Source organism: Mastigoproctus giganteus, chromosome 4 (genome assembly GCF_048544385.1).
Source record: "Mastigoproctus giganteus isolate SK-2022 chromosome 4, ASM4854438v1, whole genome shotgun sequence".
NCBI lineage: Eukaryota > Metazoa > Arthropoda > Arachnida > Uropygi > Thelyphonidae > Mastigoproctus > Mastigoproctus giganteus.
In genome coordinates, this window is record NC_143578.1 from 23,338,726 (window position 1) to 23,362,806 (window position 24,081).

General features: G+C 34.9%; 1 protein-coding gene across 1 annotated transcript in view; it reads right to left on the reverse strand.

Annotated features, from left to right (window-relative positions):
• Positions 1 to 24,081, reverse strand: part of LOC150086470 (golgin subfamily A member 1-like) — a 222,044-nt gene that overhangs the window by 40,673 nt on the left and 157,290 nt on the right. The window contains exons 13-15 of the mRNA XM_090371410.1: positions 20,641 to 20,736; positions 11,689 to 11,778; positions 3,347 to 3,449 (exon numbers count right to left, since the gene is read on the reverse strand). Of these exons, the coding sequence (XP_090227536.1) occupies positions 3,347 to 3,449; positions 11,689 to 11,778; positions 20,641 to 20,736 (289 nt within the window). The remainder of the gene's footprint in view (positions 1 to 3,346; positions 3,450 to 11,688; positions 11,779 to 20,640; positions 20,737 to 24,081) is intronic.

Sequence of the window (24,081 nt, forward strand, 5' to 3'; positions counted from 1 at the left end):
AAAAAAAATGATAAAAATTCATAAAATGCTAAATTTAGTTACATTTTTATTACTTTTAACATACTTCAGTGGATTCCTGATTAGGGGATAGATTAAGTATATGAGAGAGAAAGGGGAAATGTACAGTATAAATTATATTAAATTCAAGAATCAAAAATTATATTTTTATTTCAATTTTTTTTTAAATTCTTTTTTTTTAATTCACTTATACACAAAGGAGTATTTCACAATACTAGTGTACACTCACATTTCATTAAACTAAAGTTCATTTTAATGAAAACTATGAAATTTAACAGTTATTTACTGGAAGATTTAATAACATAGAGTGGTAAAATATACTTAAGGCAGTTGCACATTTTTTTTTCCTTTGATGATAATTTTTTGTTTTAATTTACTAGAAATATAACACCCTAAGTTAATCTGTATACATCTTAAAATATATGTATTATATTAGTATTAGTAATGGCCACATAGTGCAAGGAAGCCTATGGCTTATGCTGCACCGGCCAAAAAAATAATACTAATAAATAATAATAAAATAAAATAACAAAAAAAAAAAAAAAAAAATAATAATTAATAAGAGAAAAGGAAATAGACAACCTGTGCATTTCCCTCCTCCCGTAGGTAATTATCCAGCTGACCTTTGAATTTCCCCAAACTGTCAGCCTCTACCACCCACATAGGTAACTTATTCCAGTAATTTATAGCTCACTAGCCAAAATAAAACTTCCTGCAATCCGGTCTAAACATCTCTCCCCATAACTTGAAATTATGGTCCCTAGTTCTAAAATCATTTATAACCGTGAAAATTTCATCCTCATTCATTTTACTTATGCCTCTCAGAGCCATAAACACCACAACGAAGTCTCCTCTAAGGTGCCTAGTTTCTAAGCTCAGCAACCCACATATTTGAGGTCTTTCCTCACATGGACACCCTTTTGCCAATCTCACCAGGCAAGTTACCTTTCTTTGAACCCTTTCAAGAAGAACAATGTCTTTCTTTAGATGCAACACAGTATTCCGAGTGTGGTCTAACAATAGCCTTATATAATGGGATTATGACGTCATCATCTCCACTAGTGATTGTTCGATAAATCATCGATAGGACACCACAGGCCTTCCTTGCAACCAGTCTACAATGCTCTGAGTACTTCAGGTCTGACCGTATCATAACACCCAAGTCCCTTTCCTCCACTACCGGCTTTAGTTCAACTCCGCCAAATGTATAAGTTCTTTTGGAGTTACTGTTCCCTAGGTGCAATACCTTACACTTTGCTGGATTAAAACATAGCTGCCCATTTTTCTGACATTCCATGAAGTCTATCTAGGTCACGCTGCAGAAGCTCTGCTTGGCAGTGATCATTAACTACTTTACATCATCTGCAAATTTAGACATCGTGCCCTCTCACCCATCATCGATGTCATTTATGAAAATCAAAAATAACAGTGGTCCTAGTACTGATCCTTAGGGAACCCCACTTCTTACATCAACACAATCTGAGGAATAACCATTTATCACAACCTTCTGCCTCTTGACCTGAAGCCATCCAGCTATCCATCTAAGGATTTTCCCTGTGATTCCAACCTGTTCCAGCTTATAAAGTAACCACTCATGAGGGGCTGAGTCAAATGCTTTGCTGAAATCCAAATAAACAATGTTGAAATTATTCCTTAAACCCAGCTCTTGAGTGACCCTGTCAAAATAGCTAACCAGATTAGTTAAACATGATTTTCCCTTTACAAAACCATGCTGAGTATCTTTCAGAATTCCATTTCTGTCTAAATGATCCTGAATTCCATCGTTGATCATTGTCTCCATGATTTTCCCTACATATAAGAATGTTATTAAATAATAATAAGAATATTATTAAATAATATTAATAATATGTAAGCTGACTACAAAAAATAAGCTGGCAGTTATGCCTTTTTACAGACAAAAGGAAAATAAAATACTAAAAGGAAAATGTCAGGATATCACACATAAATGTGTGCATGTGCATACACACCGAATTTTTTTTTTTTTTTTTTTTTTTTTATGAAAACCCCAAACACGAAAGGTATCAAAACCTATAGTACTTAGTACCATGCATGGGTTGAAGGAGAAGTATGGGGGGAGGGGGATGCCGGAAACTTTGCTCTAGAGACTAAACATGGGTTTCACCGGTTGATGAAAGTCATCTACCACCTATGGCCACTTTACTGGGTACACCTACCCTTTCCTTGAAAAAGGTGTACTCTTTCAGCAACAGCATCATATACATGTGATAAAAAGCATACACACACACATATGTAGGGATGCTGTATGTGAGCAATTCAGTATCAGAATGGGCAAGACAAAAGATTTAAATGAGTTTGATGTGGCATGTTAGTACCAAACATTCCAGTATGAGTATCTCAGAAACTGCAACCCTACTGGGGCTTTCACATACAACTGTGTCTAGGTGTATTTAGAATGGTCCAATAACTAAATAAAATCCAGCCAACAGTAATCCTGTGGTCCAAAACAGCTCACAGATGTAAGAGGCCAACTAAAGCCGACAAGATTTTTGCACGGAAAAGCTAAGTCAGTCAAATAAAAACACAGCACAAAGTGGTAACCAAAAAAGGATTTGGTTACCACATAACTTATTATAACTTGTTACAGATTGGATAGCCCAGCAGACAATTGTTGTGAACTGAGTTCCACTCCTATCAGAAAAAACAAGAAGGTACAGTAGCAGTGGGCTCAGGAAAATCAGGATGTGAACTGAGGACAGGAAAAATATTGCTTAGTCTGATAAATCCAAGTTCATGCTATTTCTCGCTGATGAGAGGACCAGAATATGGTGAAAATCAGCATGGGTCCGTGGATCCATCATGAGAGTATCAACAATGCAGGCTTGCAGTTCAGTGTAATGGTAGGGGGAGTGTTTTCTTGGTTCACATAGAGTTCCTTAATAACAGTGGAACAACATTTGGATGCCAGAGGTTATCCAGAAATTGTCTGTTTCCAATCAGGTGCATCCCTTCATGGCAGCAGTGTATCCATCTGAAAATGGGTTCTTCCAACAGAATAATGCACCATGTCACAAGGCCAGAAATGTGCAGAACTTGTTCCCGAAATATGAGTGAATTTAGTCTTCTGCAGTCACCAAATCTCAATTCAACTGAACATCTGTGGAATGAGGTGGAATGGGGAGGCTGCTGGCTACTCACTTTTAGAAAGATGTATCTAATAAGTGGTCTCTTGAGGAGAGAGACAGAGAAGCTAAAATAAACCAACAAAAAAATTTTAAAACCCTTGTCATTAGAAGATGAGTTAACAACACTAGGATAATAAAACAAAAGTTTTAGTACAAGTACGAACCTTGGGTGATATCATGCATCTTAGAGTCTGCATCCTGAAGACTACTCATGAGGCTATCAATCCTATCAGACTTTTCTTTGATTTCTTTCTCCTGCTGAATTACCTGCAATTTTAAAAGACAATGGCCTCATCACATTGCTGATAGCAACTAAAGCTTGTTATCAATTTAAATCAGGGGTGGGCAACCTTTATAAATGGTGGGCCTAATAAAATGTCTGAAGTACATGCAGGCAAATTTTTTTTTTTTTTTTAGCTTTTCAAGATTTTTAGGATTACTAAAATGGTGTATAATGAAAAAATTGTCATAAACAGTTTATGTTATTTATTCTAATATTTATACATATATGTATGTATGTAATTAATTTTATTAATAAGAAAAAGGAAATACAAATTCAAGGTAAAATTACAAAAATACAAATGCAATTCCAGTAACAAAAAGTGTAATATTACATTTTTAAAATACGTAATGAGAGATTTGATACTGTTTATTTTTATCAGTAAATCGATATTTGGTTATCAGACCATGTAGCGCCATGTAGAGTATTTTCTAAATTTACATCATAAATTCCATTAATTCAAAAATATATGTAATAATAATATATTTTGAAAAGACCATGGGCTGGAGGTTTCCCACCCCTGATATAAATCATAACTCCTCATTAACTTACATTAAAGTGTTCTCTGCTGCTGGACACAAGTATCAAGCAATTTCTCACCAGGCTGGATGAAAAACCTGGATTTCTAGACAGAAAAATCTGAGTTTTTTTTTGTCCAGCAACCCTGATAACAGACCATTTAACTCAACTATGGTGTGAAAGGATGAACAAGAATCCTTCCTCCTCATCTAGACGAGACCTGAACTCAAGTCTTTCCACTGTGGTGGTTGGAGGCAGCAGAAAATGTGTTAAGTACTAGACTAATTTAAATTATCAAAAATGTTTTACATGAGTTTGGTTATCAAAATTGCCAAAAATTTTTTGAGTTAGTGATAAAACAGAAGGAGCAAGAGGGCTGTTCCATAACCAATGTGAGTGAGTAATGCGTGTTTATTGCATTTCAAGTTATTTCACCTAATCAATGATTCTGCTACTGACATGACATGGGTGAGAAGCAGAGGAAAGTGAACTTATCTAGATCCAGTTGGATCTAGATATGAATCACTATTATGAATCAGGCAAGTGTGTTATATGCGTTTTGTTCTGCCAACAACAAAAGTGACAGTTGGCATTAGCATTAATAGAGGCATATGATGCAAGAAAACAAGCTTATGCAGCATCAGCCAAACCCCCTCTCCCGTTTCGCCCCTCCATTCGTTCCAAATGCCTGTCCAGCTCAGCCTTAAATTTATTCAGGCTATCAACTTCCACAACAAAAGATGGAAGTCTGTTCCTCCAATCAACTACCTGCTAGCTAAAGGCAAATTTCCACAGATCTATTCTACAACTCTTTCCTCAATTTGAAACTGTGCCCCCTCAGGTTCTTAATCTGAGGAATGCTGAATGCTTGCTCAACCCATTCAAGGCCTTATACACCTCAATCAGATCACCTTGCAGGTGCCTACTCACCAGGCACTGCAAGTTGCAGAACTTAAGCCTTTCTTGGTAAGAGCATCCCTTTGTTCCCCTCACCAATCTTGTTGCCCTTCTTTGTACTCGTTCTAGCAACTCTATATCTTTGTTAAAACGAGACATCCAGACCTGTACACAGTACTCTAGGTGTGGCCTGACCATTACCTTGTATAACAGGATAATCACCTCCCTATCCCAGCAAGCAAAATTCCTACATATCATTGACAGGACTCCATGACCTGCCCTGGCAACCAATCTACACTGCTCAGCGAACTTCATATTTGACTGCACAATTACCCCAGGTCTTTTTCACTTTTCACTTCCCTGAGTGTAGTACCCCACAGTTGGTATGTTTGTCTTCGGTTATTGCTACCCATATGCAGTACTTTGCATTTGTCAATGTTAAACTTCAGTTTCCACTTCTCAGCCCATTTACCCAACTTATCTAGATCCAGTTGGAGTAGCTTACTGTCTTTACTGTCATTAACAACCCTGCCAACCTTTGTATTATCTGCAAACTTTGACATTAAGCCTGATGTACCTTCATCAATATTATTGATAAATATACAAAACAACAATGGGCCCAACACCCATTGTTGTTTTTAGTGGAGTTCCCTGGGGGAACGAACTTCACTAATAACATTTGTCCACTAAGAGCAGTGTCCATTGATTACCACTCTCTCTCATCTCCCACTCGACCATCCCTTTATCCATTGTAGCAACTTACTCTTAATGCCATACCTCTCCAATTTTTACAGCAGTCTTCCATTTGCAGTAGTATCAAAAGCGTTCCTGAAATCCAAGTATATGATATCAAAATTATTTTTGGCATTCAGTTCCTTTGTGACCACATCATAGTATCCAAGCAATTTGGTCACACAAGACTTCCCTTTAACAAACCCATGCTGTGTCTTAACTATTACTGCAGTCTCGTCTAGATGATCCTGCAATGCTTCTTTAACCAGTGATTCCATTATTTTCCCCAGAACACAAGTTATATTAACAGGTCTGTAGTTACTTGTATCACATTTTGAACCCCTTTGTGAATTGGTGATACATTTGCACACCTCCAGTCCATGGGGACCTCCCATGAGTCCATAATTATAGCTAAGGATTTGCTTACTTCCTTTGCTGCCTCCTTTAATATAACTGGATAGATCCCATACACCCCAGGTGCCTTCCTTATGTTTAACTTCAACAATTTCTCCTCCACTTTGCTCTCAGTTATTACAAAATCACTTAGCTCCCTGTTAGAGTTTGATAAACTTCTGGCACTCTCCTCATTGAATAACTCCTCATGTGTGAATGTAGGTGCAAAACACTCATTCAGTTTATCAGCTACCTGAGCATGATCATCAATAATCAACCCATCTATGTTAAATAGTCCAATCCGATTCATCCTTTTCCTTCTAAAGTTTACATAAGTAAAGAACTCTTTGCTGTTTTTCTTTGCATCCTTTGCCAAAGATTTCTTGTAATCTGCCTGTGCCTACCTAACCTCCTTTGTGACTTGATTACAGACTAGTTTATATCTGCCATAGGCTTTTGTGCCACCTGATACTTTAGATGCATCCCATACATTTTTCTTCTCTGCCACGTGCCTCATTAATTCATCTGACATCCATTTAGGCCTAAACCTTGAACAGTATTTCTTAATTGGAATGAAAAGCTTAGTAGCCTACAAAATTAAGTCCCTGAAGGCTTTGCATTTAGAATTCAATGTTGGTAACATCATCAGTTGATCCCACTGTACAGAATTTAAAAACTGTCTGAGACCCCTGTAAGCACCTTTATGAAAGCAAAAGCCCTTCCCTTTAGCCTTGATGGTAGTTGCATCTTTAGGTAGTTCCCACATCAGTACATTGTGATCACTGTCACCCAGTGGTTACTTTATCTGCAAATTCTAGTTGTACAGAACAGGTCGAAACATGGGACCAGGGTATGCCTGCCAGGGGCACAAAGGGTGATATTGTTGTACACGTTGGCACTAATGACATTAAGAGTAGGAGATCTGCAGACTTACTTAACAAGAACAGGTAAACGTTGAAAAAAAAGTAGCAAGTTAGGGTTAAATTTGAAAGTGTCTGCAATTCTACTCAGACATGATAGGATGGAGTACATGATGAGAGACTTGTCAATCAATTTGCTCTGGAGAGACTGTGTAGGACTCGTGTCACGGTAGAATTTTTCTCAGTGTTGTCTGTGCTTGTTACCAGGAGACTGCTTCCACGGGGATGGGATACACTTAAACAGAAAGGGTGCAAGAATATTTACTGATGCTATTGAAGCAGTGTTAGGTGGGTCGGAAAACTCCTAGCTTGGAGACATTCACAGACTAAAAGATGAACAGTTGCTGCAGGCAGAGGTGAAAGTGATTCTTGCACTGCTTCTATTGTAATGAGCAGCAGCCTGGAAAGCAAGTTGCTGGGGATTAAAAGAAATTCTGGGCGGCATCATGGAACAAGTAAATACATGGGCTGTGTTGGGGTAATTAAGAATAAGTATAGGTGCATGCATACTTGCATGTACACCAATGCTAGAAGTTCAGCAAATAAATTTGAGGTGCTGGTCGAGATATCCAAGGCAGATACTGTTGGGATATCAGAGACGTAGTGCCATGCAGATATACGGAATGCAGAATTGGAAATTGAGGAGTATAATGTGTACAGAAAGGACAGAACGGGAGGAGGGATCATGTTGTTAGTTAAGGAACACAAAACCCAAGGAAGTGCATTCAGTTGATGTAGGTGGACAGTGCAGTGTTGAGTCAGTTTGGTGTGACATAAGCACTGGGGGCACCTCCATAGCCAGGTGGGCAGGAGCGGCAGTGCGTAGCACATGCTTCTTGATTAGACTGGGGTTCGAGCCCGTGACCACCAAATACAGAAAGGTCAGGGAATGACTACAGCATCTCCTCGGAGCAATATGGTCTTAGTTGCTAATGCTCCTAAAAACCAAAAAACAAACATAAGCACTGGGAAAGCAAAATTGAGAGTAGAGGTGTATTATAGGCATAATAACTCTGATGAGTACAACGGACAACTGTACAGAGAAAGAGTTGGCCAGTAAATCAGATTGTCTTATAAAGGGAAATTTTACATTCCCAGATATAGACTGGAACTTGGGAGTTCATCACTTGCACACTAGTAAGACTTTTATGGATTTATTGGATATTGGATGTTTTCTACAGCAGCATGTTCAAGAGGCAACCAGAGGAAGTAATAGTCTTGATCTGATTATCGGCAGTGATTATTCATGCATTAAGAATCTGCAGATAAAGGAGCCACTAGGTGGCTGTGATCACAGTATACTGATGTGGAATTTACTCAAAGATGTAATTACTATCAGGGGTAAAGGGAAGGGTTTTTTTCTTTCATAAAGGTCACTACAGTAGTCTCAGAGAATTTGTAAATTCTATACAGTGGGACCAACTGAAGATGTTACCAACAACAAATTCTAAATGGGAAATATTCAAGGAATTAATCTTGAAAGCTAGTAGGCTTTTCGTACCAACTAAGAAATACTGTTCAAGGTTTAGGCCTAAATGGATGTTAGATGAATTAAGGAGACTCTGGGCAGAGAATAAAAATGCATGTGATGCATATAAATTATCAAGAGACAGATGTATATATAAGCTAGTCTGTAATCAAGTCACAAAGGAGGTTAGGCATGCAAACACAGATCAGGAGATATCTTTGGTAAAGGATGCAAAGAAAAACAGTAAAGACTTCTTTATTTATGTAAACTCTAGAAGGAAGGGGATGAATCAGATTGGTCCACTCGATATTGATAGTTCACGATCCTGCAGGTAGTTAACAAACTGAATAAGTATTTTGCATCTTCTGGTCTGCACTTTCTAGTGGAAGCCAGAAGCTTATCCAACTCTAACAAGAAGTTAAATGATTTTGAAATAACTGAGAGAGATGTGGATGATAAACTGTTGAAGTTAAACATAAGAAAGTCACCTGGGGTGGATAGGATCTATCCAATTATATCAAAGGAGGCAGCAAAGGAAGTAAGCAGGCCCTTAGCCATGATTATGAGGGCATCCTTGGACTCAGGAGAGGTCCCCATGGATTGGAGATGTGCAAATGTATCCCCGATTCACAAAGGGAGATCAAAAGGCAACAAGAGTAGTAGTAGTAGTAGTAGTGGCATGTGATGTAAGAAAGCAAGTGTATGAGCTTATGCAGCATCAGCCAAAAAAAAAAAAATCTCACAATTCCCTCCAAATGCCTGCCCAGTTCCTCCTTAAATTTATTCAACCTATCAACTCCCACAACGACAGATGGAAGTTTATTCCAGCAATTAACAACCCGCTGGCTAAAGGCAAATTTACGCACATCTATTCTACATCTGTCCTTTCTTAATTTAAATTTATGCCCCCTTCGGTTCGTAATCTGAACAAGTGCAAGGATCCCATCAGAATTCAGCGTGTTCAACCCATTCAAGGCCTGATACACCTCAATCAGAACACCGCGCAGATGGCTAGTCTCCAGCCACTGCAATTTGCAGAACTTAAGCCTCTCTTGGTAAGAGGATCCCTTCATTCCCCTGACCAATCTTGTTGCCCTTCTCTGTACACGCTCAAGTAAATCTACATCCTTCCTAAAATGAGGCCTTCAGACCTGTTCGCAGTACTCAAGGCGTGGCCTAACCATTGCCTTATACAGAGGGACAATCACCTCCTTCTCCCTGCTAGCAAAATTCCTATATATCATTGACAAAACCCCATGACCTGCCCTGGCAGCCTGTCTGCATTACTCAGAAAACTTCATATCTGACTGCACAATTACTCCCAGGTCTTTTTCATTTTCTACCACAGTGTAGTACCACACAGTTGGTACGTTTCTCTGGGGTTACTTCTACCCATATGCAGTACTTTGCATTTGTCAAGGTTAAACTTCAGTTGCCACTTCTTAGCCCATCTGCCCAATTATCTAGATCCTGTTGCAGTAGCACACTGCTATTACTGTCATTAACAACCCTGCCAACCTTTGTATCATCTGCAAACTTCGACATTAAGCCTGATATACCTTCATCAATATCATTGATAAATATACAAAACAACAGTGGACCCAACATCGAACCCTGTGGGACTCCACTAATAACATTAGTCCATGAAGAGCAGCACCCATTGATTACCACCCTCTGTCTTCTCCCACTTAATCATCCTTTTATCCATTGTAGCAACTTACCCTTAATATCATTCTGCTCCAATTTGTACAATAGTAATTACAGACCTGTTAGTTTAACTTCTGTTCAAGGGAAAATAATGGAGTCACTGGTTAAAAAAGCACTGCAGGATCATCTAGATCAGTCTGCTCTTATAGTTCAGACACAGCATGGGTTTGTTAAGGGGAAGGCTTATCTGACCAATCTGATTGGATACTACAATGTGGTCACAAAGAAACTGAATGCAAAAAATAATTTTGATATCATATACTTGGATTTCAGTAAAGTCTTTGATACTGTTGCACATTGAAGACTGCTGCACAAATTGGAGAGTTATGGAATTAAGGATAAGTTGCTACAATGCATAAAGGGATGGTTGAGTAGGAGAAGACAGAAAGTGGTTTATCAATGGACACTGCTCTTCATGGGCTAATGTTATTAGTGGGGTCTCCAGGTTTCGGTGTTGGGTCCATTGTTGTTTTCTGTATTTATCAATGATGTTGATGAAAGTATATCAAGCTTAATGTCCAAATTTGCAAATGATACAAAGGTCAGTAGGGTTGTTAATAACAGTAAGGACGGTACGCTACTGCAAGAGGAATTATAAAAGTTGATCAGATGGGCTGAGAGGTGGCATCTTAATTCTAACTTCAACAAATGCAAAATGCTGCATATGGGTAGCAGTAACCCCAGAGTAACATACCAACCGAGCGGTACTACACTCAGGGTAAAGGAGAAAGAAAAAGGCCCGGGGGTAATTGTGCAGTCAGATATGAAGTTTTCTGAGAAATGCAAACAGGCTGCAAGAGTAACTCATGGGATCTGGTCAATGATATATAGGAATTTTTCTAGCAGGGATAAGAATGTGATTAACCCCGTGTATAAGGCAATGGTCAGGCCAGACCTTGAGTATTGCACACAGGTGTGAAGGCCTCATTTTAGATGGATGTAGAACTGCCGGAACGAGTACAGAGAAGGGCAACGAGATTAGTGAATGAAACTAATGGTTGCAGTTACGAAGAAAGGCTGAAGTTCTGTAAATTGTAGCATCTGGAGATAAGTCACCTCCGAGCTGATCTGATTGTGGTGTATAAGGTCTTGAATGGTTTGAGCAAGCTCAATACTGATGGGATTCTTCCTCTTGATCAGATTCCACACCTCAGGGGGCATAAATTCAAACTGAGGAAAGACAGTTGTAAAATAGATGTGCGAAAATTTGCCTTTAGCCAGCGGATGGTTGATTGTTGGCACAAATTTCCATCTGTCATTGTGAAGTTGACAGCGTAAATAAACTCACGGCTGAACTAGACAAACTTTTGGTGTGAACAGATATGTAAAATGGGAAGGTTTTTTTTTTATTGGCTGATGCTATATAAGCTTGTTTTCTTGCATCGTATGCCTCTGCTAATGGTAACAAACAGGTTCGAACTAATACGCAATTGTTAAGTTTCAAAAAATTCAAACATTTGCAATACAATTATTCATAAACTTTAAAAACTATAGAGGATTATTGTCTCGGCTGAGATTTCAGAAAGAACTAATAATTCCATAAACATCACAGATAATTTAAGAAAATATGATTATTAGTACTATATTCACCTTACTTTCTGTCTGACTCAAACTATTTGCTGAAGCTGTAAGTGCAGTTGACAGAGTTTGGGATTCTTTTTCCTTCTGAGAAAAACTTCCCTTAAAATATAAAATAACAAAAAAATATATCTTTTAATTCTTATTTTACTGATGATAAGTTAAAGGTGTGTAAATTGATTCACACCTTTACTTTCTGCCAGTTTCACAAAAAGGTTCGAGTTCATGCAAATATAAATTCAACAGCATTGACTTAAACATAATTTTTCCCTGATGTTATTATTTTATGTACATGCACACACACGGTCAAATTTTTATTATTATTAATCACTTAATTAGAATTTATGCACTAACAATTAATTGGTCAATAGCCATATTAGACACTTTGCACTGCCTATGAACATAGTAATAAATTTTCAAAGAAAAAAATTTAGAGTTTTATTCATTCTGCACAAACATTCCTCCACTGCTCCCTCAGGGGTTGCAGCATAATATTCAATCATAATGAACAATATTTTATGCATATACATTTCTGTTATGTCTTGATGGGTATTACTAAGCTACTCCCTTCAATACATATTATCTTAACTCAATTTTGAGTGGTAGATTTTGTATGCTTAATAATGCCAGCTTAATCTTAAAATTATTATTTTCCTTCATACTATATTTATATTAAACTGGGTTCCTTAAAACTAAATTTAATTACATCATCTATTCAGACCTTCACTCCAGAAGGATAACATATAAAAAATGCATTGTTTGAATCAATCATCATCCTAACAATCAGCACTGCTATTCTCTAGTGCAGCGTTTCCTAAACTTTTTTAGTCATGGAACACTTTTCATCTCACAACATATTCATGGAACACTTGCGAAACACAAGTTTAGCGGGAACCAAAGAACTGTTTGCTAATATTTTATTACATATGACGCACTGTGCATCAGGAGCACCTTTATTTCCAACGCATGTAAAGCCAAAATTCAAATGGCTGTCATTATACTTTCGTTTTGGTCTTTTATTAGTTGGTTCCTGTTTTTTCACTTCGGATTTTTGGGGAACAAAAGGCTGCAATTGTTCATCCTCACTTTGAAGTGTGACAATATTGTGTTCGTTTTCATTGAACACAGTTGCACTACTACAAGTACTTTGCTTCTCGTTTTAAAGTTCCTTTTATCAACCACAAATCCATGGTCACATGTTTTAATAATAATATTTCAAAATACTAATAATTATCAAAAATTTTATACAAGGAGTGAGTTTAGCTATGATATCGATTCGCTTCCTCCTCTCCTTCAACCTGTATACTCCAGGCTAAATCACATGTGAATGGCATATTAGATCACTACATTGCTACTTTTTTCATAGGTGTCATTACCTCTACGCATACTTCTCTAGGCAAAGCCTGCCAAAATAGTGTTCTGCAGTCTATTTGATTATTAGTCTATGCCAGTATATTAATAACCACAAAAAACATTGTGTTAAATATTATAATGATACAAAAGTGGATATTTTACAAATATGCAAAATTTATTTATTTTATTATTAATTGCGATTTTTCACAGAACACTTGTTCACATCTCACGGAACACAGTTTGGGAAACGCTGCTCTAATGAGCAGTTCAAAGTGGTAATGAATTACACAAATTTAAATTAATCTGAATTTTTACCAATAGAAATGCTAGTTATTTGATAAATTTTAATTCAAGCAAAAAATAAAATATTTGGGATGTTTTTAGTCAAATGAAAATTAATATTTAATTAAAAATTAATAAGAGACTAAAAGATGTGAATTTAATATAATTTGATACTACTGGTATAATCTTTCTACAGCATAACAGTCCAGGATACCTGGAACATTAACCTATATACATATTTACAACTTCCATTTGTACACAACAAATAGGTTGTTGTGGAAGATAATATCCTTTGATCCACCTATTGTGGGCCAAAGGATATTGTCTTCGGAAGTATCCATGTTATGTATTTTAAAGTCCAGGCAGGTGTTTTTATGTTTCAGTGCAATGAGACATTAGTCTGCAGCTTGGTGTAAGAAACTGCCTCTGATGTTTCCCTACATCGAGACAGTGCACTATCTCATTGTATATGTATAAAATATTATTCATTCTATATGGATGAAATTCATGCAAAACCACTCAGGGGTAATGAGCAAACAAAACTCATAAAATTTTGTTGTTTGAAAATTTGCTAATATATTCACTGGGAACACAAAGTGTAACTTGGCTGCTGGTAAATTATTATTAGCATACAAATATCATCTTAAATTTCATTATGTTAGTGCTCTGACAGATTGATAATAATCAAAATTTTGCTAATAACAAAACTAAACACACATGTCATCAAAACTTTGCTAAATTCATATAACATACAATTACAGAGTAATGGCATTAGCACTACATTTCATTTCAGTGCTTATTTATTAGTTCAGTAATTACTTATTCATTATCTGAGTATGATAAATCTCAAATTTAAAATAATATATATGAGAATATATATTTAGTCAAAGCAGATAAAACGTGGCACAATGATTCTCAAAACAAATGTTAAAAAATAACACTACAAATATCTTACTATTACAAATATTTGCAATTTGCAAATATTTGTAATTGCAAATAATTATTTTTCATTTAAAAAGTTCAATATATGGACATAAACATAACAGGTAATATTTGCTTGAGTGTAGACTTATTTCAGAATACCACCTAAACCTATATGTGACTGAACTTTTTAGCTTTAAAGTGTAGGCAATGTATAGAAACAAAAGAACTACAAACTTTAAAAAGAAAAAAAAATTCACCATTTACTAGATGCTCCATACTATAATTCCCGATCTAGTCTCCAGACTTGATACAATTAATATAAATATTCTGCCAAATGCAAGAATCTTTGGAACCCCTATTTTATGATCTCTCAGCAGTGTCTTTAAAAGTCCTATTTTATGATCTCCTTCAGTACACCTTGCAATTTTTCCTTGTTATCTGAAGTGTCATGATATCACTATTCCTTGGAAATGCAAAAGTATAGTTTTGGGAACAAGAAGATATGCAAAGAAGATATGGAGTTTGATCTAAAGAATAACAGCAGACAGAAGAGAGGACCAAGCAGTATTACTCTCAGTCAGAAATTGTCACACACTCAGACATATTTTTGTAGATCATCTGATAGTACCTACAGTAAAATATCTTTGAAGAAATAACAATTAACAGTTTGGCCAAGTGGGACAAATTCTTGATGAACCATCTCATTATCTCAAAAACTCATACCAGCCTGAATGTGTGAAGGTGAATAGCAAGTTATGGTCCCTCACTCACCTTTTTCTTCAACTCCAGCTTTCTATGATTTATATTTGTTCTTGAAATTTGCAATGGGCAGATTTCATGTGACATTTCAAAGATCCATGAAAAATTGTAGGACATGCTGAAGGGAGATCAAAAAAAGGATTTTACTTCATGCTATGACTAATAATAAGTAACAGGGAAAAAAAAGTTTTCTGTAATGGCATTATCTCTCACATTCAAGACCTTGACAACTGTCAAAAGATGCCCTGATATTACACTACTTCAAATAAACAGCATTTGTCTACTGAGAATTATTTATTTTATAACTATTTATATGTAGTAAGGTATCCATACTCCACACCTGTTTCAATTACTTTTATCTCACTCAATGCCAGGATGAGAAGTGTCTGAGCTTTGGAGGGGAAAAAAAAAAAAAAAAAAACACCTTATGCTATAACTTATTTTACTTCTACTACAACTCTCAGTTTGTTCACCTGCTACAGCAAAAGGATGTATATAATCCATATTAAAAATGTATTTATAGAATTATACTTTTAGTGATGATCACTCTTATACCACGTGAATATTATAATAGTTTATTCAGTTAATAACTAAATTCCTATACATTAAGGTCACATTTTGGGAATCTTGCTGGAACCCATCATCAGATCATATATTGGCTGGTGTCAGCCCCCTGCTTGCCGAATATCTCAATCTCTACTGTACGCTCGGCAAGCAGGGGACTGACACCAGCCAATATGGTCTGATGATGGGTTCCAGCAAGGTTCCTAAAATTTGACCTTAATGTATAGGAATTTAGTTATTAACTGAATAAACTATCTTAATATTCACGTGGTATAAGAGTGATCATTACTAAAAGTATAATTCTATGGAAAATCACCACATAATGTCATTCCCAAACTATATTAAATGTATTTATATTTTCTTCTACATGAAATTGTTTTTAAGCTGTATTTTAAAATTCATCTTCACTGCTTAGCAGATTATTAAACAAATTCCATTAAAAGAGGATAGTTTAAGTAATAATAATGAAGTTATGAAAATGCTTTATAAAAATCAAAACATGTCATTTCAATAGGCTGTATAATATATTACTTACAGGAGTAATTAATGTATTAATTATTTAAATCGATTTATATATATATATATATAAAACATTATTAGTATAAAATACAGTAAGTAGATGTTTATGCATAGAAATAAACTAATGAAAATACTGTGTACTCTGGGAGCAATATACGTTGTGAACGAAGGGGGGAAGAAAGGAACCGGAAAAAATAATTGTAACGATTGAAAAGTAAACCAAATGAATTTTTTGAAGAAATGACCAAGGTGGAGATGGCATTGCAGAGTCTTTCATAATTTTTGTGTTTTCATCAGAGGTCATCCACCAAAATCATGAAAAAGACAGCAATGCTCTTACTTCTGTTTCTGACATATTCTGTATGCTATGGTACATAAATCAGAAATTGAAAATTATAGACCAATTAGCTTGTTATCCCACATCTACAAGTTGTTCACAAGGGTCATTACTAACAGATTAGAAAGAATACTTGATGAGAATCAACTGAAAGAGCACGCTGGCTTTGGGACAGGATTCTCGATTATGGATCACCTTCATGTAATATCACAGCTAAAGGAGAAAGCAAATTAATATTTGCACATTTTGTTTCAAATTAAACAAAAACCTTGAAATTATTCAAAAGTTTTAAAACCATATATCCGTTAAATCTCTAAAGAACCATTAATAATGTGACCAAACCATACGTGACATTGTAAAAAATAAAGGGAAGGAAACATCGTGTTTGACACGCAAGTAGTATTAAGTTTTTCGGGTTTTTTTTTTCTCCGTGGTTAACCGCAGGTAACTGAATCAGCGGATACAGGGGCACAACTGTATTTATTTCTTATTAAGCATATTTGATTAGTTATCTTCTATCAACTCTATCTCCCTACTTTCCTCATTTTTTTTTCTCTCACTTTATTGTCCATGCTCTGCTTTGGTTTAGCATTTACTGCCTTTGATTGCAATAGATTTCTTTTCCATTTTTCTACTTCTTATTTCCACTTTCTTGTTATTCTATTCTGTATATACATATATATATATATATATAAGATATATAAAGTATTTCATTAAATGTTACAGTGGAAGGAAAAAATGTCTCTCAAAATGCATACTTTATTCAATATATTAATACAAACTTATAAGATAAAGTATGCATAGATGGAGGTGAAATTTATACATAGTGCCAGTGAAGGGTAAGGATAGTAGAAAAAGAAGTATAGTAGATATGTAAAAGGTGAAAGAATGTTAATATCCTAAAAGTTGTGATGAATTAAGAAAATTATGGGCTGAATTACAAAGCCAACAGGAGGTGAGTGAACTGTACAGTAAAATTATTACTAATAAGGTAAAATATTATGGGCACCATATATGTATATATATATATTGCCAAATTCTGAGCCTTCCATCAACATGATGCATCAGGAACTTCGACTCACCAGACCAAGCAAGTGTTTTCCAATCCTCGATAGTCCAGTGCTGGTGTGGCTGTGCCCACAGGAGGCATGCTCTCTTGTTCTTCATTGATAACAAAGGTATGCAATGTGGTTGTCAATTGTAGTTGTAGCCCATTCGTGACAAAGTGCGACTAGTGGTCCGTTGCGATATTTTGTTCTGTGCACCAAAGTTGTATTCTGACATGATGTGCGACATTGTGGCCCATCTGTTTGCTTGCACAATTCTAGCCATCCTCCTCTGACCTCTCTCATCAACAAGCGATATTCTTCCACAGGAGTGCCATGGAGAGGATGTTTTCTGTTCGTTGCACCATTCTCGATACACCCTTGAAACTGTGGGGTGTGAAAAGTTCAGGAGAACTGCCATTTCAGGGATGCTTTGTCCAGCACATCTTCCACCTACTACCATGCCACGTTCGAAGTCTGTTAGATCACTCCTTTTCCCCATTTTTGCTATGGTTTGTACACTTAACTGATAATAGAAAAGTTGTTCTGCTGCATTTATATCCACAACTGTAGTCATGTGACTTTCAATGTTGTGGGACAAACCATTTCTGTGCACAGCAGAGGTGTACCTAATAAAGTAGCAGCACAGTGTATATATATATATGGTGGTCCCGACATCTTTGCAGCCAGAAAAATTGTAATTTTATTTAATTATTTTAGCCAATAATATTTAATTATTATTTTTATATCATGTTGTTAATCAACTGAATTTCTGTTATTTTTGTTTTTATTTATTAAAATTTGTAGCATTTGGTGTGTAGTTCTCTGTTGAAATGTGATATTTTGCACTATTTTATTTTAAGCTATTCCCTTCAGTAGTTTATCGATTCTAAATTGTTACTGCCTGTTCCATTTCTAAATTTAATTAATTTTCAATTCTACACTTCCATCCTCTTACTATATATCTTTATGGCTTTATTTCTTTGGTACTATTACTTTTTAAATATATATTCCAGTGAATCCATTTGCAGTTTTTTCCACATATAATTTTTCACTCTGTTCTTGTACATCCTGTATGATACTCTGTTCTTGTACATCCTGTATGATACTCTGTTCTTGTACATCCTGTATGATACTCTGTTCTTGTACATCCTGTATGATTCATATATTTTGTACTTCTTATTTCCACTTTCTTGTTATTCTATTCTATACATATTTTCTCCGGGATGCAAAAAGTGTAACTTTAATAATTATATAGCAAGTTCAATTACAAAATCAAATTATTTTCAAATTTACATCAAAACTATAAATTATATACAGGTAACCCTGTATAACACGGTAGTTTGGTTCCTACAAAATTTTGTGTAATGCGAAACCATGTTATACGGTACTAAGAACCAGTACAAAAAGGGAGGTTACATTCCAAAAGCTAACAAAAATACACCATTTTTTTATAACTATCAGAAACTTAATTTTTATAGTAGTAATAACTTAATATTTTAACTTTATTTTTTATAATAGTAGTAACTTAAATGGTAATAACTGAACAAGCATCTTACCTTACAAACTGCGATACTTATATATGTCAGATAATGTACTTTCTTCCTCTTCATCACTGCTAGGTACAATCTCTTCTGCAGCATCTAGATTTTGTATACCTTCTACTCTCTTTAAAAGTCACAATTTTTTATGGTCTCCAACAAGCAGAAGTTCAATAGCACAGAACCTAACTCAGGGATCTCCTAACAAAATACAGTGGACCCCCCCCCCCCGTTTTACCCCAATTCAAGATATAAAGCACAAATTTAACTTTCTTATCTTACCAATTAAGAAAATTAAATGATACTTTAAAATCGGAAGAATATTTTCCAGTTAGCAAAATAAAAATAAATTTACACTTACATACATAGTTTAATTAATACGTACTGTAATGTGTACATACTAATTGATATTTCTGTTCACTGACTTTTTTTTTTTTTTTGTTGTAAAATTTAAAACAGTAAAAATGATAAGCAATAACATGGCATGCACAAGTGAGATACGGAAAGAGTTTCTGAAAATTTGATGGAAGGGTAAACGCATTTCACCATAATAATGTGAAAACCCACAGAATTCCAGCTATAGGTACTATAGCAAATGCAAGAAGATCAAGTTTACTACCCATTTATAATTGATTACACTAACAGAAAAGACCAATAAACTGAAAAGTGCAAATTGTTTTTATTGTTTTATGGTAGTGACCTCCAGAAATGTGCTTTGGAAAAATATCACAAAGGCGATATCGACTAGCGAGTCGACAGCAGGGATTCACAAAAAGGAATGGAAACTTTTAAAATTAAATCTAACATAATAGCAGGATTTTCCCAGCACAAAAGCTCAAAAATACAGTGGTGTTATGCGAGATTTCCTGCAATTCTCAAACTGTGTTAGAGCAAAACAGTGTTATGCAAGGATTGACGCAATTTATCAATCATGTTAGAGTGAAACCATGTTGTAGAAGTACCGTGTACCGGGGTTGCCTGTATTATAGTTTGCATTTCTCAATTATATCTATTGAGAAATACAAACCATATTTAATTCAAATTCTAACCTTTGCATATTAATTATAAATACAATATCTTATATTGATATCTATATTTGATAGATATCAATATAAGATATTGATATCTATATCTTATATTGATATCTATATTTTGATGGTATCTCTCCAAAATGGCACTTTTCCACATAAAAAATAATGAAACATTGCTCTTGGCAGTAAAAATAAATACAGCATAAGTTATCAGATAATATGATCACAATAGGCTTCATTTAAAAAAAGGCTTTATTAAAGACATTAATTTACTAAGGCCAATATCTACTTTGTAAAAAATTGGAGAGTTTTAAATTGTTTTAGGCTAAAAACAATTTCAAACTGTCCATATTAATAGAGGAGCCAACATTTGGATATCATTTTGTATCCCTCCTTAGAGTTTTCAAAACAAATATTAGATGATAGATTTTAGAAAAATAACATCAATTCATCTTTAGAAAATGTGGAAATACTTACATTTAACAGGAAGGCAGATTTTTAATTTAAAAACTGAGGATATTCAAAATTCATCCTGAATTTAAAATACTACCTTTATTTATATATCAGTTTAATGCATATAAAAAAAATAATAAAAAAGTGTGGTGTACCTGCAGTTTTCTGCATTCTTCTTCCAATGTGGCAAGTTGCTTCTCTGATTCAATTTCCTTCTCTAAACATTCAGTTTGTGCAGTCAGAAGTTCATTCTGAAATACGTATAACAGTCCAACATTTAAGAAAATGCAATTTTCTTAAATATGAACAAAGTAAAACAATTCACCCTATCAAAAAATTCTTACATTTCTATAAAATTTAGTCAAAATATTCAATAAATTGCTTCATTAAACTCTAGAATGAATCAATAAATTGCTTCATTAAACTCTAGAATGAATCAATAGTTGCCTTATTAACTGTCTAAATGTCAGTAACTGATAATTAATAAGTTTTTGTAAACACTACAATGTCAGATATTGTCAGGAAAACAAGGATACAGTTATATGAACTCACAGTTATTTTTCTCTACTTTCAGAGAAATAATTAATTTCGCATTCTCAGCATCATCTAAACTAAAAACTAAATAAAATGAGATGCTTCAAAATAATTCTTGAAAATCAGAAAAATAAAAAATGCAGCCAACAGACACAAAAAGCTACAATGGATACACAAAATTGATTCGGCACTAATGAATATTGACGAAAAATAAAATTAGTCCCAAAAGGAATAGCAATGCATGATAAAAGTCAAGGAGACCACACTAAAGAGGCTTTGAACAGAAGAAATTTGATGCCTAAATGGATGGGATGAAAAGGGATAAAAAAAAATAAAAAAGAATGCAGAGGCTCTTCAAATATAAATTATGGAAAAAATAACTAAAGAAGAATGGATAACACGCAAATGTGAAGGAATGAAACAATGAGAGTACATATAAATATAAAATAGCTATATAAACGAATCAGAAAAAAGCATAAAAATTTCAGAGTACATTAAAGGACCCAGGAGGATGATGATTTTATTATTATTATTATATTAATACTGTTACTGCAGTGTCTGATCACTGGTGTTTAACGTTTGTATCCATGTTCCCCTATAGCTGGTTGACTGATTTTATTGATCTGATATGCATGTATGTATGTATGTAGTGCATATTATACCATGTTTGCGTAGTATGTTGGTATCTATGTATTGTTAATATATGCTCCATACATTATATTAAGATCTATGTAAATCCTTCTAGTCTTTGCCAACCAGGGTAGGTATTGCTTAACATCTTTTAAATTTATTCATGGAGAAATAAACAGATATTTATTATTATTATTATAAAGAACAACCACTACTGACTCCTTTGCACGCACCATCATGGCAAACACCAGCATCAGCTCTGAAATGCAATATATTTTTGCACAAATATATTTTGTGTCTGCCAGTGCATTCCTATTGCAGTATTCAACTATCAGGCACAGGGCACTCGAAGTGACCAGTATCTGCACTCACAAAGCATGCACATTCAGAAATTCTGAAATAACAATACAAATACCGTTTCTCTGTGACAGCTAAATGGAGAGAGAGCTATTCACATAGAAGATTAGGGACAGAGCAAAAACAAGAAACTAATGTTTTTAGATGTGATCTGTTTGTTATAAAAACTAGGCAGATTAAAGCTTAGAGAGCCAGCACAGAGTGCATTCTTCTTCTCTGACCATGCCAATATGGAAATCTTAAAAACAAGTATATAACTCAGGTTGTTCAAGGAGATGGTCTAGCAGATGAAGCTTGAACATGGAACACATTCAACAGAAATAGCTGACTATGACACAAAGAATTAAAGAATGAGGAGGAAGGCAGTTGGTGTGGGTGCAATTATACCTGCAATGGTAAAAGCTGGAAGGAAAATAGTATCACAGTGATTAAATCACATCAAATTAACAAAAGAGGGAGAGGGTTAAATTAGCCAAACAATAATGGTAAAAGACTACCAGAATTCTAACCAAGCCATGCACTCTTAATTACAGACAGTACTTTGATATAAAGATAGCCACACGTTTACATACATCGAAGAGCATAACAGAAACAAGAAAAGTATAGCTGACTATATTATTGTAGAAAAAGATCTAAAACAACTAGTTCAAGATACAAGGGTATATAGAGTATCTTACACTGAAGGTGATCCTCATCTTGTATTGAACAAATTAAAAATGATAATTAGTGCCAAAAATAAGAGAATTAAAAAAAAATAATAAAAATGAAATATACAAAAATTAAAAAGTTCTCACTTTCCAAAATATTAAACATAAACCTTGTTCAAAAGTTAAATGATTTCCTGATGTTAACATGACTTCTAATGAACAATGACAAAAATTTAAATTAACTTTAGTGAAAGCTGCAAAAGAGGTATGCAAAGAGGCCTATAAATGCAGAATATTAAGAATGCTATTATGGACCTAAGAATTTAAAGTAGCAACCAGTAAAGAAAAATATAAGAAATTTTTGCTAAATAAAATTAATACACCCTTACTGGAATATAAAGATGCACAAGAAGTCTCAAAATATATGTGAAAGAAGATCAAGAAAAAGCTTGAGAAGATTTTGAGAAAGATATAAAAACCAATTATTGTTGATAACCCACAATGGTAAAAATATCAGAATGATGGAAGGGGGTAATAAAATTAAAATAGAAGAGAAAGCTATTTTAGAAGTAATGAGTAAACACTTTAATGATTTGCTGAAGGAAATGAAGACTGAAACATGAAAATTTTGGAGGCTATTTCTATTTTTGAGGTAAAAAGGTCACAGCAAATGTCAAGTATGGAAAAGCAGTTGGTGTGGGTGCAATTATACCTGCAATGGTAAAAGCTGAAAGGAAAATATTGTCACAGTGGTTACATCACATTATCCAGAAATCAGAGATCATTCTTGGTAGGTCAAGTTCTAAAAGGTTAGACTAAGGCTTCAATTGTTTTTTTTTTTTTTTGGTAGTTGGCGCATAGGCTTCTGTGGCCATAATGCACCTCCAAAGGTTTTTTGCAGTACTTTGATCCAAGCCCGAGGCGGGAATCGAACCCGCGACCTTTGGGTTGCCAGGCAGGCACTTTACCCACCCGGCTAGCCCGGCCGGCTAAAGGCTTCAATTGTACCAATACATAAAAACAGAAATAAAAGAGGTATTTCAATCCTTAATACTGGATGGTTATAAAAATAAGTTTCGCTATTCAGGAGACCCTAGTGTCAAAACAGTTAGAGTTAGTGCTGTGAAAATCGGTGGGTATGTCATTTAGGGTATGGGGAAGCAATTTGTAGAAGAAGAAAAAATGAGTTTAAATTTCGGACAAAACAGGGAAAAACAGTGCTGCACATATGTAAAAATTGTCATTTACTTCAAGACGCGCTCCTTACGCAAATGACATCCTGTTAGATAGAAGCAGAAAGGTCAACGCCACCGTCAATAACCATTATAGTTCATACAAAAAAGGAACATGCTCTTTTAGTAAAACTGTTCTATCAGAATAATAGTAATGCTAATGCAGCACTTCGTGACTATCCAAAAGTTAAAGCTT